A 20,527-nucleotide genomic window follows, 5' to 3' on the forward strand; every position below is an offset into this window, starting at 1 on the left:
ACTTGCCCAGGGTCACACAGCAGACAAGTGGAAGAGTCGGAATTAGAACCCAGGACCTTCTGACTCCCGGTTCCATGCTCTACCCATTAGGCCACACTGCTTCTGATTAAGATGAGAAGCCTTACAGAAACCCAGCACTGGTGCATTCAGTTACAGTGAGTACAGAACAATGTTTACTGTGTATTTTCTCCAGGGTGTGGACTCTACAGGTTGTTTGAGTCTCCAGTCCACCCCACCATTCTGGCTATTTCACCACTCGTTTGCACTTCCTCCCGGCGGTAAGAAGGTGGAAAGAAAGAGGAAACTTTCTGTTCTAAAACTTGAAATGGAAATGGCAAACACTAGGATTTTGGATGAGACGACCCCTGTCCTTACCTTACTGAAAGACAGAGAGTTCAATGAAGCATAGTAAAAACTGTATATGGTGTTAGCTTTTGCAGGAACAAGCCACCTTTAATGAAACAGCACAGACGCAAACAGAGCGTAAGATACACTTCAGTAGCCCCAGTTGCTTTCATCTCTGAGCTATCCACCTCAAGATGGCATCCGACAAGGACTCCCATAAAGTATGACACGTTATCTAGGGCAGAGAAATAGCAACTCACTTTTTCATCTGTATTTTCAGTTCCTGTTTCCTATCTTTGCTTCCACACACAGCCAACCACCCAAGGCACAACAAGAGTGCAAGGAGTTCTTCATAAGAATCAGCATGACAGTGGCCCATCATATCCTTCCAAACCAAGTCCCTAGAGTTGGACTTGGAGAACGTGGAAGATAAAGGATTCAGTTTTACAGACCTGTCAAACTGCCCTTGCAGAAGCTCCAAAAGCGAAGAGAAGCTGGCCCAGGCTCCAACCAGGACCATGAATATAGGTTCTAATGAAGTGGAAGTGGCCTGGCCGGGCTTGAGAGTCAGAGGACGTGGGTTCTAATTTCGGCTCTTTCACATGTCTGCTGTGTGACTTTGGGTAAGTCACTTAACTTCTTTGTGCCTCAGTTACCTCAGCTGTAAAATGGGGATTAAGACTTTGAGCCCCATGTGGGACAGGGACTGTGTTCAACCTGTTCAACCTGATTGCTTTGTATTTACCCCAGTGCTTAGAAGAGTGCTTGCCACATAGTAAGTGTTTAGCAAATCCCACAATCATTATTATGATTATTACTCTTATTAAGTGTGTTTACATATTAAAAACAGGATTATATATTGAGCTACATAAGTGATAGATATAGATAGATAGTTGGGATTGTCTCTATTTGTTGCCAAATTGTACTTTCCAATTGCCTAGTAGAGTGCTCTGCACACAGTAAGTGCTCAATAAATACGATCGAATGAATGAATGAATATGTATATGCTATATATTGAGCATTTACTCTCTGCAGAACACTATGCTAAGCACCTGGGAGAGTACAAGAAAATGGGTACACATAATCCCAGCCCTCACAGAGTTTACATTCTAGTGAGGAGTTCACAGTCTATATAATACAGGATATGTATTAGAACATCTACGTAGATACTGCTCAAGTCACCCTCCAGGAATTCTGTCACCCATCTTGTTAGAGGTTACGGTACCACAGACATTAAGACTTCTTGGATCTCTTTCAGAGAGCTTGGTTTTACCGCTTAAATGCAGGAAAAAACCTAGAAAATACAATCCAAATCTGGGGAAAATAGAAAGGAAAATCTCAGGAATTTTGAGAAATATGGATAGATTTTGAAATATAGGGTTTTAACATTTATTAAAGTTCTTAAAGACAGGGAACAATATTTCCCATTTAAACCTAAAAGGTGGAGTCAGGAAGGCAATTTATAGAAATAAAGGATAATTTCATTTAGAAATGATCATTTCCTGAAAGGTTACCAACAAAATTCATTTATCCATTCATTCAATCGTATTTATTGAGCTCCTACTGTGTACTAAGCGCTTGGGAGAGTACGATTCAACAATAAGCAGACACATTCCCTGCCCGCAGTGGGCTTACAGTCTGGGTGGGAGCGACAGACATAAATATAAATAAAAAATTGCAGGTATATACATAAGTGCTACGGTGCTGGGAGGGGGAGGAACAATCAATCGTATTTAATCAATCATATTTATTGAGCGCTTACTGTGTGCAGAGCACTGTACTAAGCACTTAGAACAAAGGGAGCAAGTCAAGGTAATGCTGAAGGGAGTGGCAGAAGAGGGAGGGGGGGTTTAGTCAGGGAAGGCCTCTTGGAGAAGATGTGCCTTCAGTAAGACTTTGAAGCCGGGGAAGAATAATTGTCAGATTTGAGGAGGGAAGGCGTTCCAGGCCAGAGGCAGGACGTGGGTGTGGGGTCGGTGGCAAGATCAATGAGAAGCGTAAAGCAAGTTTTAGGGCACAAATAGGTTAGTGCTGCCTGAATTTCCAGGGCAAAAAAAGGAGTGAAGAAATCTATATAGAAAGTGAGGACATTTAAAAGGAAGCATGAAAAGTTCCTGCGAGTTAGTTCAGTGCTCTGCACACAGACAGCACTCAATGAATACGATTAAGTTCATCATTGTCCATTCTCCACTGCAAAAACAAACCCTATTCAGATGAGGGTGATGCAGTACTGAGATTTAGGTAAAATGAATTAGGCTAGACACACTCAAAGATGGAAAATGCAACAACCCGTTTATCCACAAACCAAAGATTCATATTAATGTATTCAATAACCATTAAGTTTACTTAATGACAAGAAAACACAAGATGGTCTTCAGAACTCATATTGGGTGATAGTCTGTCCCAACTCCGAAGTTTATAATCTCGAGATTGGGCATGGAGTAGTCTGGTTTGAAGTAGGGAGAAGGTTGAAGGCCTTTGTCACACCCTTGTGATGTTTTTCATCATTTACCAAAAATGGAACAGGTGAGAATAGAATGTCAGGACACAGGAGACAGAATGCAAAAGAGTTTGACCAAGAGCCATGGGTAAAACCAGGACAAAATTACTTTTATCAGCCTTTGCTGCAATGTGATAGAAAACTACATTAGAGTGGAAATGGAAAAGACGGATGAGTGGAAAACTCAGTGAGATGGTGATGTTGTTCAACAGGATTAGGAAGAACAAGTAATGAGATTTAGAATCCTGTGAGAATTTTCAGTTCAGAATTGACACAGTTCTCTCCTGGTCCTCCTTAGCCACTCCTACTGAGACTCTTTCCCCTCATGCCCCTAACTTTGGGTGTCCCTCAAGGCTCCATTCCAGATCCCCTTCTCTTTTCACTTGTAGGGGACTCCCAAGACTATCTCACTAGCCCCAACTTCTCACCTCTATTACAGTCTCCCATTTCCTTATGGCTCCAGGACATCTTATTAGAAGAAGAGACCACTGAAGGTGAAATTCACCTCTGAGAGCATGGATGTCTGAAAAGGCCAATGCGAGATCTGCAGTCCTGATCACACTGGGCATCCAAAAAGGTTGTCCCTTGTATGCTGTTGTACTTAATGTTTGCAACACCTGGCACGGTTTTCTCTTTTGCCTCTCTGTCTCTTTCCACATGAAGCTTTTGCATCAAAGGGAACTCTCCCTTCCCAAGCTCAGTATTTCTCCAAACAAATGCTTTGGTTCCCGACTCAGATACGTCCCGCCATGGAACTTTTCCATCCCAGTTGACGCCACCACCAACTTTCCTGTCTCTGAGGCCTGGACTCTTTCCCTCCAAAACATTTCTATGATCTCTTCCCTTCCTCTCGATCTAAATGGCCACCATGCTCAATCAGTTAACTGTATTTACTGAGCTCTTATTTTGTGCAGAATATAGTACTAAGTGTTTGGGAGAGTAGAATATAAGAGAATTGGTACGCACGTTCCCTGCCAACAAGGAGCTTATAGTCTAGAGCATGCTCATCCAGGCACGTGTCATAACCCAGCCTGACTACTGCAGTAACTTCCTGCCTCTAATCTATACTTCACTCTGCTTCCAGGATTATTTTTCTTAAATGATCTTCTCTACACGACTTCCCACTTCTCAGAAATCCTCAATAGTGAACTATTTCTTCATATCAAGTGGAAACTCTTATCCACTGGCTTTAAGGCACATAATCAGCTCTTCCCCCTATACTTATCCACTCTCTTTTCCCACTACAACCTAGCTCACAGTGACAATCTGCACACTGTGCCTTATTTTCATCTCTCCCACCTCCAACTGTTTGTTCAGTCTTCCTCCTACCTGGAGCTCCGTCCCCTTTCATGCCTGCCAGATCATGGCTCTCCCCATCTTCAAAGTCTTTCTGAAATCGCACCTCCCTCAGAAGACCTTCCCCAGTTAATTCTGCACCCTCAGCACTTTGCACAACCATTGTAACATTCACTTATCTACTTATCCGCTTTCCTTCCTCCCCCTCCTATCTGTATATTTATATTGATTGGTCTCCTCCACTAGATTCTAAATTCTACTACTTGACACTATTGTTCGCTCTCCCAGATGCATAGTACACTGCTCTGCCCATTGTAGGTGCTCAATAAATATTATTGATCAAATGATTGACTTTGGGGGATGAACTTTAGAATCCTTGTCAATGCAGCAACGATCTGCTGCAGGTTGAGGCAAGAGTTGAGAAAAGTTGCAAAAATAGTCCATAAATTGGATATACGAAGGTCTCTTCAGTGTAGTGAAAAGGGCTCAGTTGTGTTAAGCCAGAATGTCTCATCACTACTCTGACAATAATGGAAACACATTCCTAGAAACTGCGCACGTATAACAGAGAGAGCAGGCTATAGAGCACAGGGATTCTGAACAGAAGGCAAGGGGAGAGAAGCCAAAAATGGAAACTTTCAAAGATGCCTTTTAAGAGAAGGAGAAAAATCACACGAGACGTCCAAAGAACTGCTGAAGAAATACTCCAAGCCAACTACAGCAGTAACGGGTGTCTCGCGTCTAGTGAATGAAGGAAATGATAAAGTTAACCTAAAGACAGGATCGGAAGAGTGAGTGAAATAAAATTAAAAAATATATATTTTCTCAAAAAAGGCAAGAACTGGAATTCAACATAGGTTAAAAAATAAAGAAAAACTTGAGAATTCTGAGAAAGTGAGTGAAAATATTTAAACTACAACTTAAAAAGGACATTTTTTTTCTAAGAACTTTAGGTGATATAACATGTGATCTACACTCCCAAGAGGTTCCTACATAAAGGTAACCAGGCTCAAATCACTTAGAGACTACCCAACAGTTGGGAACTTGAAGAGTCCCTTTGCCCAAGAAAAGCAAACATTGCGATGAAAAGCAAAGGTAAACTTGACTGCATTGTTGCCAGGTGACCTAAACTTACCAGCAGAGAAGAGCAATCGAAAATGAAAAATCGAATGAGTGACAGCAAAAGTACTATTTGGTGTTTGGGTAGAGGCCAAACATGACAGCATATATTCCTCATTAGATTATAAAATCCATGAAAGGAAAAATCAACCCTTCACATTTTCTCTGATGCTGTGGATAGTAAATGTTGGTGATGTCAGCGGTGAACACCAAAAATGACAGGAAAACAGGTTTGTGTTCACACTCCTGGTTATAGCTGCTATAAACAACTTTGGATTTAAGTTGCTTATCTGAAAAAACAGCCATGAAGGAGAACAAAAGAATGAGAGGATAACAGGTGTGACTGCAGTTTGCTACCTGGGAAAGATTCTTTTGAAAATCTTATGAGCCACATAGCTCTATGTCAGAGGATTTTGCTGTTTGCATTAAAAGAAAAATATGAGAAGAAAATATAACCACCTGGCAAAACTTGCTCTGATGAAAACAAACCATAGTGTCTTGGGGCAGGAGGAATACAAAACTTTTCTGAGTTCCTATCAGTTATTATTATTATTATTACCAATGAATGATTTATTGAGCACTTACTGTGCACAGTGCACAGTACACAGTACTTAGCATTTGGGAGAGTACAACTAAATAAAAAAAGAAAAATAATGGTATTTGCTCAGCACTTACAATGTGTGAAGCACTGTTAATCTTAACCCCCATTTTACAGATAAGGTAACTGAGGCACAGAGAAGTTACGTGGCTTGCCGAAGGTCACACAGCAGACAAGTGGCAGAGAGAGGATTAGAACCCATGTCCTCCGATTCCCAAGCCCATGCTCTTTCCACTAAGCCATGCTGCTTCTCGCATACCTGTAAAATATGTTGTATGGGGTGCTATACCAAATGGACATTTAAAAATAATTTTTCTTTTGGCTCTAGAACTTTTCTAAGTCATGTAGGAGGAAAATTTGAATACATGTCAAAGATTATCTCCCATTTGGTTATTTTGTACCTCCCCCAGTGCTTAGCGGAACACTGTGTAAATGCTTAGTAAAAACCGAATATGGCCTACTGGAAAAATGATGAGAGTGAGAGCAGTTTGTGTCTAATCTAAGATCTGTCACTTACCTGCTGTGTGACCTTAACTTTGCTGTACCTTAGTTCCCTATAATTATAAATTGGGGATTAAATTCTGGTTCTCCCTTCCCCTTTGAGTGTGAGCCCAATGAGGAACAGGAACTGTGACTGACCTATGTTGTACCTGCCTGAGTGCTTAAAACATATTAAGCACTTAACAGATACCAAATTTTATGTGTGTGTGTGTGTGTGTGTGTATACATAGGTAGAAGGAAGATCTATTTTCATGATGGAAAATGAGATAGAACTTGGAGTTCCACCTCTACTGCTATTGGAATACATCGCTGAAAAAGGAGAAAACGTCTAAGCCAAGATTCAATGAGTGCAAAAGGCACTTGCGGGGGACAAATTGAGTGGGACAAGTTGGAAATAGGCAGTTAGACTGAGAGAAGAGACCTGAAGAAAATGCACAGAGAGTAAAAGGAGCCCCAAGAGAGAAGAGGAGAAAATGGAGCAATTTGAGGGGAGAAATTCATTTATAATAACTAGCAAGTAAGATGTGAGAAATTGGGGTGAGACAGAAAAATGCATGCAGTAAAGTAAAGAGGGGACAGAATCAAACTAAAATGATGGAATATGAGCAAAAACCCGGTATCTGAATTTCTAGTTCAACATAAGGGAGAAGTTATATATCCTGAGGAGCTCTATTGACAGTTTATTGATGATGATAACAATAATGATAGTACTTGTTAAACATTTACTATGTGTCAAGCACTGTTTCGAATGCTGGGATGGATAAAAGATCGTCGGGTTGGACACCATCCTTATCCCACATGGGACTCACAGTCTAAGTAGGAGGAAGTGGGATTGAACTCATTGTGGGCTGGGAATGTGTCTGTTGTTGTACGGTACCCTCCTAAGTGATTAGTAGGGTACTTTGCACAGAGTAAGTGCTCAGTAAATGTGATTGAATGAATTTAATCCCCATTTGAGGCACAGAGAAGGTAAGTGACTTGTCCAAAGTCACACAGCAAACCAGTGGTGGAGCTGGGACTAGAATCTGGATCCTATGACACCCAGGCCTGTGTTCTTTCGACTAGGCCACATTACTTCTCATTTAACTTTCAAATGCCTGAAGTAAGGCCTTCATCTTTCCCTTACTTAAACCCTCTGATTGATAACAGGCAGAAGTTGAGGGATTGGGGAGGGCGAAAGTGTGCATGTTATCAATCTCTCTTCCAACCCCTAAGTAGAAAAAAAAATCAATATTTTCACCTGATTCCACCAGACAGCAGTATTTATGGAGCACCCGTTCTGAAAAGCAACCTTCTAAGTACTTTACTCAACCAGACAGCAGTATTTATGGAGCACCCGTTCTGACAAGCCCCATACTTACGCACTGCAAAGAATTACAAAAGGAAAGAGCAAGACTTAGCCTCAAGGATCTTACACCTCCCTTTCCCAGGCCAAGAACAACTGTTTTTGGACTCTAAAGAAAACAGTGTATGAAGTCACCGTAAAAGTAAGTAACTGTTTTTACATTGCACTGTATTTTCCTTGGGATTACTGATAAAACACCAGAGAATCACACCAAGTGGTGTTTATGACACATTCATATTTAATGATAGAGTATTGGTCACAATTTAAAGTAGGCCAGAACATGATAGGTTGATATTCACCCAGCCCCACAGCACTTACCCACATATCCATCTGTAATTTATTTTAAGGTCTATCTCCCCATCCAATCTGTAAACTCCTTGTGGGCAGGGGCAGATTGTCTGCTCTTTGGCACCCTTCTCTCAGGTGCTTAGTACAGTGCAGTGCACACAGTAAGCGCCCAGTAGACATCACTGATTGCTGGTACCTGCCTCTTAGGGGCTTCCATTTCACAGTAGAAAACACTGATTATGAGCTTTCACTGAGAGTGTCCATGTGTAGTTACACATACTCATCTGTGAAGAAATTAAGATTCCCAATTAAAAGGATCTTTAACTATAAGAATGAGTAAGAATTATGCCCCGAAACTCTCAATTTGCCAATCTTTCACTGCCTTGAGGGGGGCTCATGAGCAGTATTCTGGCAGGTACATCTAGGCACTCCTTTGCTGTCTCAGTTTCCCAGGATGTAAAATAAGTTACATTTTTTGAGGAACCAGACACTTTATACCTTGTATGTATGAATAATGGTTATTACTTTCACAACGATCAAACCGCGAGACTGTATATATTACATAATGGTTCCTGAGCCTGACCACTCTTTCAGATAACAAACCTATTGTATCTGCCAGCAGGTGGATGTGTCCTGGAAGCAATTTAACACGTTGGCTAAACCCCCTGTTTCTGTCAGGGTTGCCTGTTACCGGGGTTGAGACTCAAACTAGGCTTGTATTTTAGAAAGACCATTCCCGTTTTATGATGCGGTTTTGGAGCACAAGACCGTGTCAGTAGTCTGCACCTGTTTCCTTGGCTTGCAGCTCCCGCTTAATATATTAGCTAGCTCTTTCAGAATTGGGGCTGTCCCACAGATTTCTACTGGCATCCGTGCCAACACCGCCTCCATAAACTGGGGCAGCAAAAGAAGGCAACCATCGGGCCACGTGCTAGAAAGTTTTCTTCCTTCGTGTGTTTCATTTTTAATTCTACCAGCTGATTAATTTCTGAGTTCCAATTTGCTATCGCAACGTAGTTTTCTCGAAACACTCCCATCCTTCTTTCAGAAACCTTCCCTCTCCAGTAATTATTCCTCTTTCCCCTCTAGCTTAAAAAAAAAAAACCCTTTCTGCTTCCTTAGCTCTGCTCCTTTCTTTTTTTCCTCTGATTCTCATTTCTTCATTCCCGGCGCATCCATTACAGAAGTCATAATAGGTCATTATCCTTTAAGCTAGTTCCTTTAGAAGTTAAAAGAGAGGTCCTGGTTTTGTCGCTTCTCTGCAGCCTTAAAAAACGACGTCGACAATCAATCAATCGTATTTATTGAGCGCTTACGGTGTGCAGAGCACTGTACTAAGCGCTTGGAAAGTCCAAGTTGGCAACATATAGAGACAGTCCCTACCCAACAGTGGGCTCACAGTCTAAATGCAACAACAACAGCTAAAAATCAGCGTCACACACGGTCTAGGACGGCGACAAGTTCTATTTCCCCCCTTTTAGACTGTGAGCCCACTGTTGGGTAGGGACTGTCTCTATATGTTGCCAATTTGTACTTCCCAATTGATTAGTACAGTGCTCTGCACATAGTAAGCGCTCAATAAATACGATTGATGATGATGATGATGATTCCTGTACTCGAGGGCTGATCAGAGGGCAGAATCCCACACTACTACGATTTGTAGCAGTCAGAAGCCGGGGGATCAAATTGCTCTGCCTCGTGCCCCTAAGTGGTGCCAGATCTGAACTGCTTGCGAAGGTAAACCGAGCAAAATTAATCCAAAAAACGGCTGGAAAACTTTTTTTCTTTGGTCCTCCTCCCATCCCGCAGGTTGCAGGATGCCGGGCCGCTCAAGGGCACGACGAAGGAGGAGGCGAAGCCCAGGTGAGGCAAGAGATCAGAGCGCGGGGACCTCGGCCCATTCATTCATTCAATTCAATCGTATTTATTGAGCGCTTACTGTGTGCAGAGCACTGTACTAAGCGCTTGGAAAGTCCAAGTTGGCAACCTATAGAGACGGCCCTACCCAACAGTGGGCTCACAGTCTAGAAGGGGGAGACAGAGAGCAAAACAATCAATCAATCATATTTATTGAGCGCTTACTGTGTGCAGAGCACTGTACTAAGCGCTTGGGAAGTCCAAGTTGGCAACATATAGAGACGGTCCCTACCCAACAGTGGGCTCACAGTCTAGAAGGGGGAGACAGAGAGCAAAACAATCAATCAATCATATTTATTGAGCGCTTACTGTGTGCAGAGCACTGTAGTAAGCGCTTGGGAAGTCCAAGTTGGCAACGTATAGGGACGGTCCCTACCCAACAGTGGGCTCACAGTCTAGGAGGGGGAAACAGAGAGCAAAACAATCAATCAATCAATCATATTTATTGAGCGCTTACTGTGTGCAGAGCACTGTACTAAGCGCTTGGGAAGCACAAATTGGCAACATATAGCGACAGTCCCTACCCAACAGCGGGCTCACACTCTAGAAGGGGGAGAACAAAACAAAACATATTAACAAAATAGAATACATATGTACAAGCCAAATGAAATAGAGTAACAAATACGTACAAACATATATACATCTATACAGCCGCTGTGGCCCAGGTGTTGTCGCAAAGATCATCATCATCAATCGTATTTATTGAGCGCTTACTATGTGCAGAGCACTGTACTAAGCGCTTGGGAAGTGCAAATTGGCAACATATAGAGACAGTCCCTACCCAACAGTGGGCTCACAGTCTAAAATGGGGAGACTGAGAACAAAACCAAACATACTGACAAAATAAAATAAATAGAATAGATATGTACAAGTAAAATAAATAAATAGAGTAATAAGTAAAATAAATAAATAGAGTAATAGTAATAATGAAGATGCGCCGCGGGTCCAAATAGGTGCCCTTCCCAACCTCCATCATCATCAATCGTATTTATTGAGCGCTTACTGTGTGCAGAGCGCTGCACTAAGCGCTTGGGAAGGACAAATTGGCAACCTACAGAGACAGTCCCTACCCAACAGTGGGCTCACAGTCTAAAAGGGGGAGACCGAGAACAAAACCAAACATACTAACAAAATAAAATAAATAGAATAGATATGTACAAGTAAAATAGAGTAATAAGTAAAATAAATAAATAAATAGAGTAATAGTAATAATAAAGATGTGCCGCGGGTCCAAATAGGTGCCCTTCCCAACCTCCATCATCATCAATCATATTTATTGAGCGCTTACGGTGTGCAGAGCGCTGCACTAAGCTCTTGGGAAGGACAAATTGGCAACCTATAGAGACAGTCCCTACCCAACAGTGGGCTCACAGTCTAAAAGGGGGAGACCGAGAACAAAACCAAACATACTAACAAAATAAAATTAATAGAATAGATATGTACAAGTAAAATAAATAAATAGAGTAATAAGTAAAATAAATAAATAAATAGTAATAATAAAGATGCGCCGCGGGTCCAATCAATCAATCAATCAATCGTATTTATTGAGCGCTTACTATGTGCAGAGCACTGTACTAAGTGCTTGCACTGTAATAGGTGCCCTTCCCAACCTCCATCATCATCAATCGTATTTACTGAGCGTTTACGGTGTGCAGAGCACTGCACTAAGCGCTTGGGAAGGACAAATTGGCAACCTATAGAGACAGTCCCTACCCAACAGTGAGCTCACAGTCTGAAAGGGGAGACCGAGAACAAAACCAAACATACTAACAAAATAAAATAAATAGAATAGATATGTACAAGTAAAATAAATAGAGTAATAAGTAAAATAAATAAATAAATAGTAATAATAAAGATGCGCCGCGGGTCCAATCAATCAATCAATCAATCGTATTTATTGAGCGCTTACTATGTGCAGAGCACTGTACTAAGCGCTTGCACTGTAATAGGTGCCCTTCCCAACCTCCATCATCATCAATCGTATTTACTGAGCGTTTACGGTGTGCAGAGCACTGCACTAAGCGCTTGGGAAGGACAAATTGGCAACCTATAGAGACAGTCCCTACCCAACAGTGAGCTCACAGTCTGAAAGGGGAGACCGAGAACAAAACCAAACATACTAACAAAATAAAATAAATAGAATAGATATGTACAAGTAAAATAAATAGAGTAATAAGTAAAATAAATAAATAAATAGTAATAATAAAGATGCGCCGCGGGTCCAATCAATCAATCAATCGTATTTATTGAGCGCTTACTATGTGCAGAGCACTGTACTAAGCGCTTGCACTGTAATAGGTGCCCTTCCCAACCTCCATCATCATCAATCGTATTTATTGAGCGCTTACGGTGTGCAGAGCACTGCACTAAGCGCTTGGGAAGGACAAATTGGCAACCTATAGAGACAGTCCCTACCCAACAGTGGGCTCACGGTCTAAAAGGGGGAGACCGAGAACAAAACCAAACATACTAACAAAATAAAATAAAGAGAATAGATATGCACAAGTAAAATAAATAAATAAATGGAGTAATAAGTAAAATAAATAAATAAATAGAGTAATAGTAATAATAAAGATGCGCCGCGGGTCCAAATAGGTGCCCTTCCCAACCTCCATCATGATCAATCGTATTTATTGAGCGCTTACTGTGTGCAGAGCACTGCACTAAGCGCTTGGGAAGGACAAATTGGCAACATATAGAGACAGTCCCTACCCAACAGTGGGCTCACAGTCTAAAAGGGGGAGACAGAGAACAAAACCAAACATACTAACAAAGTAAAATAGAATAGATATGTACAAGTAAAATAGAGTAATAAGTAAAATAAATAAATAAATAGAGTAATAGTAATAATAAAGATGCGCCGCGGGCCCAAATAGGTGCCCTTCCCAACCTCCATCATCATCAATCGTATTTATTGAGCGCTTACGGTGTGCAGAGCGCTGCACTAAGCGCTTGGGAAGGACAAATTGGCAACATATAGAGACAGTCCCTACCCAACAGTGAGCTCACAGTCTAAAAGAGGGGGCTCGTTGTTGCCATCCCACCCCCACCCAACACCTCGGTCCCGGGCAGCTAAAACGGTCGGTGCCCGCAGGAAAATTGAGGGTCCCCCCCCCCAAAAAAAAGCCCCCCCACTCTCGGGGGTCCGGCGGGCCCGTTTCTTTCCCCCGCCCCCCCCCCTCCCATTCACCCGCTCTTTCCCCGGCGGGTTGTTCTTTTTGAATGAATGAGCCAAACGGCGGGGGCCAATCGGCGGGGCCGCCTGCTTAATATGCATGAGCCCCGGGGCCAATGGCCGGGCGAGGAGGCTGTTTTAAACGGCGGAGCCCGCTAGCCAATCAGGCGGCTCTCGTGGAGGCAGCTAGCGCGAGGTTGGGGGAGTGCTTAGCCGAGCGTCGTGCCCTGCGCTGCCCAGACTAGCGAACAATACAGGTACGTTCAGCACACCCCACTCCCGCCGCCGCTGCCGCTAACACCACCAGCACCACCACCACCGCCGCTTCTGCACAACTTTCCAACCGGCGCTGCATAGATTGCCCCCTTCCCTTTGCCCTCTGTTTCCCTTCTCTCCCCCCCACCCTTCCCCAAACCCCCTTCCTTTTTCTCCCCCCCCCCCCCCAGTCTCGTTCCGTAGCCGGGGAAGAAAAAAAAAATCCAGGTGTTTAAACTTTTTTTTAAAAAATTCCCCCCCCCCCTATTTATGATTTTCAAACCCTCTGCTCCATCTTTTAGCCTTCGGCGCGTGCCCCCCGACCGTTTATTTTTTTAAAAAAGGCTCCTCAAGTGGCACCCCCTCCAGGGGAAGCAGGGGGACTTTGGTTGGGGGGGGGGGGTCCCCGTCTTGGCTTTGCCGTGGATGTTGCAACAGGGTTTGGGGTGGTACCGGGGGAGAGTGTGTGTAGTTGTGAATTTTCTCCGTTGGCGCGGGGTTCGTTTCCGAGTTATTTCCCTGCCTCCCGGGAATATGGCTGGTGCAGTCCCTTCCACCGGGATTAACACTTTTTTTTTTTTTTTTCCCGTGCGCGCGGCCGGTGGTTTGCGGAAGCTCCCGGGCTGGGATCGGGGGGGGGTGCAGGGCCGCTCCCCCGGTCGCATTGTGTGTGGAGGGGGGGGGCGGAAAACTTCAGTCCGCCGTGCGCAATGCCGCGGGGCTTCGCTGTTGATTCTGCATTAACATGGCTGTCGGTGGAGCATCTGACAGGATAAAGCTTGCGCGCCGTCGGGGTTGAACGGGGGGGGGGGGGGATGAATGGGGGGGGACCCCCCCCCCAATCCGCGTTGGCAACCCCGCGTTTGCCCTCGGCCTCCTCCCGGCTCCCCCACCTTCTGCTGCTGGGCATTAACATGGCTGGCGCTGGGAGAGCTCCGGCCAAAGACGTGTGAGCAGCAGCAAAAAAAAAAAAAAGGATATTTAAAACCCCCCGAGCGCGCTTTTGTTAATATGTTTGGTTGTGTGTGTGTGTGTGTGTGTGTCCCCTTTTTAGAGTGGGAGCCCACTGTTGGGTAGGGGCTGCCTCTCTAGGTTGCCAGTTTGGACTCCCCAAGCGCTTAGGCCGGCGCTCTGCACGCACTAAGCGCTCAATCAATACGGTTGATTGATGATGGATTGGTTGATTTCGCCCCCCCCCCCCCCCCACACACAGATCCCCTTCGGGATGGCGGCGGGGGGGGGGCCGCTGTGCACTTTTTTCCTCCCTTCCCCCTGGCGCGGAAGAGCGTGTAATGGCTGAACGGGAGTCTTTGTTACAGGGAGTATTGCGCTAAGCGAGGGGAGGAGAGAGAGAGGGGCGGGAGGGGGGGGGTTGAAATCCAGGCTTTTTTCCCTTTTTTTTTTTTTTTCGCCGGACCCCTCTCCCTTCCCACTGCAGCAGACGCGGCCCGGAGGGGAGATTGGAGGTGACTTGAGGGGAGGGGGTCCGCAGGGTTTCGGGGCGCTGGCGGGGGGGAGAGGGGGGTGCGGCTTTGTTAGGACTGGCAGCCCGTGCGAGGCCCAGAGAAGCCATTTTAGCGAAGGGAGCTGCCGGGGCCGAAGGCGGCGGCAACCGCTTCCCTCCGTCTCCCAGCCCTCACTCCCAGCGCCGCTCCCCGGCGAGGCCTCCCTCCGCCCGCCCCCCGAAGAAACGACCCCCCGGGGCAGTAGAGGGGCGTTTTTCAGGGGGACTTTCTTTCATCAGGAAGCATTTCACAAAATGGAAGATGAATTATTGGTGTCTTGGTGACCTGTCGTTTTTTTTTTTCCTTCCCCCTTCTCTCTCCCTCCTCTCGTTCTCCGGCGGGAGCCCAGGCCGGCGAGCGCGCCCGCCCCGGCCCCCCCCCTCCTTTTTTTTTGTCCGCGACCCCCCCCCCCCCCCCCGCGCGAGGCCCATCTATGCAAAAGCGAATTATTTTTCTCTGATGACCTTGGGTGTGGGGGAAAGGAAAAGATGGCGGGAAGCGGGGGGAGGCAAAAAAAAAAAAAAAAAACAACCACCGCATTTTTAATCGGAAACTTTGGAGGGAGCGACGGGTGCGCATCTTCCTCGAGGCGAAAGGGGCGATAATAGAAGACGCCTTTTTAACAACTTTCCCCACTTCGGCGGGACCCGTCTAATCTTAACTTGTAGCTTCTGCCCCCCCAAAAAACCCTGTTTTTTTTTTTAAATGTAATTACAGGGATGGCGTTTTTCCACAAAAAATGCTTTTTTCGTATACTTTTAAACCTGTTTTTCAGTTTTTTCCCCTTTTAGGTTCTTATTTTTTTAAATCACAGTTTAACTTAGTATTTGACCTCAGAAGATCAGTAAACCGTGATCGTGTCAGCGGCAATGTTTTTTTCTTCCTTTTCTAACCCTTTTGCCACTTGTCTGTTTTGCCTGTTTTAAGGGGTTTTGTGGGCCTATTTTAAGGGAAACTTAGCATTTGACCTCAGAAGACCAGTAAACCGTAATCGTGTCAGCGGCAGTGTTTTTTCCTCCTTTTCTAACCCTTTTGCCACTTATCTATTTTGCCTGTTTTAAGGGATTTTGTGGGCCTATTTTAAGGGAAACTTAGCATTTGACCTCAGAAAGACCAGTAAACCGTGATCGTGTCAGCGGCAATGTTTTTTTCTTCCTTTTCTAACCCTTTTGCCACTTATCTGTTTTGCCTGTTTTAAGGGATTTTGTAGGCCTATTTTAAGGGAAACTTAGCATTTGACCTCAGAAGACCAGTAAACCACAGTCATGTCAGCGGCAATGTTTTTTTCCTCCTTTTCTAACCCTTTTGCCACTTAGCTATTTTGCCTACTTTAAGGGATTTTGTGGGTTATTAAAGAAACAGAAAATTACACTAACCCCCACTCACTTGCGGGGGAAATCACTTTTTTCCACGAAAACGCTAGCACTCCTGGTGTAGTAACTCCCAGCTAGGATATTCCACGCTGGTCAAGATGTTGCATGACAAGTAGCTAAACTTTGTAGACTTTCATTTTCTCTCTACCTCCCTTAGTAGTTTCAGCAACTGGCCAGCGGGGTCATCCTGTTTTGCAGGACTGCTCTCCCACCTCTATCTTCTCCAAGTTCAAGAATGCTAACTGGGGTTTCCCTTCACGCTTAACTTTTATTTATTTTATTTTTTTCCAGAGTCAAGATGGCTAAAGGTGACCCGAAGAAGCCTAAGGGCAAGATGTCCGCTTATGCCTTCTTTGTGCAGACATGCCGTGAAGAACATAAGAAGAAGAATCCAGAGGTCCCTGTCAACTTTGCAGAATTTTCCAAGAAATGCTCAGAGAGGTGGAAGGTGAGGTTTTTTTTTTTTCTTTAAGAAATTTTAAAGGGTGTGAAGGTTGGAATTTCAACTTCTCCACATGCTCCACCCCCCCCACCCCTTTTTTAGCCATCTTGTTTACCTCATTAACTCTACTTTGTGAAACCATCAAATTGAAGATCTCTAAAAACATCACCCCCCCACCCCCAACCACAATCTAAGTACTTCACTGCCCTATACTGGATTGCATTTTACAGTTTGGGGGATTGTCCCTAGGAGTAAGGGGTGGCTGTACCCTTTCAGTATTCAGTTTTATGGAATGATAAAAGATGGCTGCCCCCAAATTTACCTAATTAGCTGAGGAACTAAGATGGGAGATCTGTTAAGAAGACATTGTCTAAAATCGGATCCGTTCTTTCAGACCATGTCAGGGAAAGAGAAGTCCAAGTTTGATGAAATGGCAAAAGCTGACAAGGTACGATATGATCGAGAAATGAAGGATTATGGACCAGCTAAAGGAGGCAAAAAGAAGAAGGATCCTAATGCCCCCAAAAGGCCACCGTAAGTCACTTTCTTGATCCAGATATTTCAGAACTTCTACTTAGATAGATCCTCAGTGGAGTACATTTTGGGAGTAAACTTGCAAGAGATGCTTAATGATTAGAATGAAAGCTTTCCTTTAACTCAAACTCAGTTCAAATGAGGTTGTTTTTTTAACACAAGCTCGGAAATAACACTGGCAGGTTAACAGCTGTAATTTTTCAGTTACAGCAATATTGCACATTCTTCACTGTATCTTGTAGGGGGTTGAATGTAAAACAAAAAAAAAGCTATCGAAAGCAACTTGTTCCGGGTGATCGAGGTGTACGGTTGTTAAATCTAACAGTTGTGCCGTCTCAAAACCAAGTGATAAAGCCTCCACCTCTCCAAACATATGAACTCACTTTTCACTGTGTAAGTTTTGGCCGCTAAGATCTGGCTGTCCCAGTAGGTGTCCTTATAAGTCATGGGATCAAGCAGCAGCACATTCAGTCCTGTCCCCCGGCCCCCAGCCAGTCAAGAACTTCTTAGATGTTTTTCTAATATGTAACTTTTCTCCAAGGTCTGGCTTCTTCCTCTTCTGCTCAGAATTCCGTCCCAAGATCAAATCTACAAACCCTGGCATATCCATTGGGGATGTGGCAAAAAAGCTTGGTGAAATGTGGAACAATCTGAGTGATAGTGAGAAGCAGCCTTACAATAATAAGGCAGCTAAACTGAAGGAAAAGTACGAGAAGGTAAGACCTAAGATGGGTGATTTGGAATTGGTCTTATAGGTCTGCTCAGAATAACTCTTCACGTTACGGGCTTCCTCTCTCAACCTGGTGTTCTTGTAGGTCTCTGCTATGAAAGTGGCACAGACTTAGTCCAGTTTTCTGTATTAGACAAGGCAAGGATCTCGATGCCATGGCTTCAGACTTCATCTTACCAGCCAGACTTCTGGTTTTCTTTTCTATCTTGCTTTCCCCTCCCCACGTAATTCCTCCAAGTCGGAAAGCCTGGGAATTAGGTAGCGGTATGGGCGTGCAGTGTGAAGCATTTAGTTGCTGATTACTAAAGAGATGACGAGTGCCTTTTTAATACACCTTAACACCCATTAACTTCTCAGATCAAGCCAAGTTAAAGGTGCCAATGTAGTCTAATGCCCTCTTTACCAGCAAGTCCGTTTACTGCAACTCCTGCTCTCTCGTTTCTAAAGGGAAAAGGCTGTTGGAAGCAAATGTATTTTTAACCTTCCCTCCAACAGTTGTTCAGAGCCCACTTAATTTCAGAGAATTCCTTGAGTAGCTCTCCAGTTAATTTGGACTCCTTTCTTTGCTTCTTGCAGGATGTTGCGGACTATAAGTCTAAAGGAAAGTTTGATGGTGCAAAGGGTGCAGCTAAGGCAGCCCGGAAAAAGGTAGAGGAAGAAGATGAGGAGGATGAGGATGATGAAGAGGAGGATGAGGATGAAGATGATGATGAATAAAACTGTACTATACTTGTCTCCATGTGAATACCATAGAGTAGGGGAAACACCGTAAATGAAGCACCTCTTGTTTGAGTGAGATGGTGTCTATTGCCCTCATTAGGTTTAATTACAAAATTGGATTCTGATCACATTGTAGTTTCTAAAAGTGCTCTAGAAATTGTAACTGGTTTACATGAAGTGGCCATGGGTGTAGTGAGCACCCTGAAACTGTATCAAAGTTGTACATATTTCCAAACATTTTTAAAATGAAAAGGCGCTCTAGTGTTCTCCTCACTCTGTGCACTTTGCTGTTGGTGTAACAAAGCATTTAAAAATGTTTCAAGCATTTTTTAATTTGTAAGGTGGTGTTAACTATATGGTTATTGGCTAGAAAATCCTGGGTTATAAACTGTACATATCTATAGTTTGTAAAAACTAGACAAATTCTTGTGGTACATGCTTGGAGTTGTGATGCCTTAGGGAGGGAAAATTACTTTGGAAGGTTCTACTACCTTCCATAGGGTGCCATGGCCCAAAGCATGCACTGTGAGGGTAGATCTATTTACACTACAGTGGGCGTCCATTTAGCTTAAAGTTGTCTTTCTGTATATAGTGAACTAGCATTCTGCTGCCATTCTTAGTTGTGGAAGGGGGTTCAGCTGGCATGAGAAGTGTATGGGATTTTTTTAGTTAAGTGCGGTAGTTTTTAAACTGAAACTGTAGACCTCTTCCTTGACAGCAAAGCGAAGAGCCAGTGCAGCAATTAAAGTTCAAAAACCGTCTGTACTTAAGCAAATTTGCAACGTTATGTTATTTTTTTGTATGTTTAGAATGCTGAAATGTTTTTGAAGCAAAATAAACAGTATTACATTTTTAAAACTGTTCTTGACAACATTCTAAATTTCTGGGTTGAAAACAAGTCAACAGCAAAAAAAAAAAAACCAACCAAAAAACAAGAAAAAAACAACCAGTTCATTAGAAGTCTGGCATCCCCCAAGAGGCTGGTAATTTAGGAAATACTCTTGTCTTGTACTTAGGAAAAAGTGGTGGCCAGTTTAATTGTAACTGAGCTGAGTGAGATGGCTACTTAAGCTAATATGCGATTTTAATTGTTTATGGCTGAGTAGCAGTAAGATGCTATGCAAGTCTAAATTTTATTACTTGAATGTGGGAGCCAAAATGAGAACATTCGTGACCTTTTTTGCTGTATAGCGCAGCATTCAGATGCAGAAAGGTAGGTGGTTAGGATTGAGGCTGACTCCACTAAAAGGTATATGAGAACATTTAAGTTTGTCTTTAGTTGTGTTGGGTCCACTTTAAGCCCAAATGCATTGCTGTATATATTAAAATGTGCCTTTTTTGTCATGTGTTAAACTGTTTCAAACTTGTGGTTTTGTTTTGTTTCTTGACCATTGGTCTAGCGTTCAAGATCCCGGCAGGAGAAGCACTAACAACTTATTTAATTGCTCTACTGAAAACTGGAGGGAGAGGCATATCTGAGTTTAATGCACTAGCTTCTCTCCTAGTTAACTGGGTTACTAGTTAATGTGATCTGGACCTCATGGGAGGGGCTTTCTGATTCTCTACCACTCCTTAGGAAACAGGTTGACCACTGTGGGTTGGGGGGGGGGCGGGGGTGGGGGGGATGACTGGCAGACAAATCTAGGCAGGTGTTCTTTCTGAGAAAGTTGGAAGGGAACAGGTCAGAGTGCCTGAATCTAGTGCGATTTTAGTCTCCCTTCTTGAGCATTAAAAATGCGTACAATTTAAAATAAAAAAAGAATACCATCTTTACCTGCTATCTGGACTCATTCCTTGCTGTTTTAATGCAGAGCAGATTTAAGTGGTGTATGAGCTGGGCAAGTCAAGTGACTTGACGGAAAACCAGCATCCCCGGTCGAGGCG

General features: G+C 43.7%; 1 protein-coding gene across 3 annotated transcripts; it reads left to right on the forward strand.

Moving 5' to 3' along the window:
- Positions 1-13,255: 13,255 nt before the first annotated feature.
- On the forward strand, positions 13,256-20,010 carry HMGB3 (high mobility group box 3). Of its 3 annotated transcripts, none has more exons than XM_038747912.1 (5): positions 13,256-13,341; positions 16,509-16,665; positions 17,054-17,193; positions 17,735-17,909; positions 18,500-20,010. In XM_038747912.1, the coding sequence occupies exons 2-5, from the start codon at positions 16,516-16,518 to the stop codon at positions 18,638-18,640; spliced, it is 606 nt and encodes a 201-aa protein (XP_038603840.1). In that variant the 5' UTR covers positions 13,256-13,341; positions 16,509-16,515; the 3' UTR covers positions 18,641-20,010. The 3 variants fall into 3 exon arrangements, with proteins under 3 accessions (XP_038603840.1, XP_038603842.1, XP_038603843.1); XM_038747914.1 differs by lacking the exon at positions 13,256-13,341 and adding an exon at positions 14,787-14,805; XM_038747915.1 differs by lacking the exon at positions 13,256-13,341 and adding an exon at positions 14,974-15,124.
- Positions 20,011-20,527: the final 517 nt, after the last annotated feature.

This window comes from Tachyglossus aculeatus, chromosome 6 (genome assembly GCF_015852505.1).
Source record: "Tachyglossus aculeatus isolate mTacAcu1 chromosome 6, mTacAcu1.pri, whole genome shotgun sequence".
Lineage (NCBI taxonomy): Eukaryota > Metazoa > Chordata > Mammalia > Monotremata > Tachyglossidae > Tachyglossus > Tachyglossus aculeatus.

Excerpts from the sequence above, each read along its gene's own strand:
- HMGB3 (XM_038747912.1), top strand. The coding sequence starts at position 16,516 with ATGGCTAAAGGTGACCCGAAGAAGCCTAAGGGCAAGATGTCCGCTTAT. Across the intron at positions 16,666-17,053 it reads AATGCTCAGAGAGGTGGAAG|ACCATGTCAGGGAAAGAGAA; the intron begins GTGAGGTTTTTT and ends CCGTTCTTTCAG. Across the intron at positions 17,910-18,499 it reads TGAAGGAAAAGTACGAGAAG|GATGTTGCGGACTATAAGTC; the intron begins GTAAGACCTAAG and ends TGCTTCTTGCAG.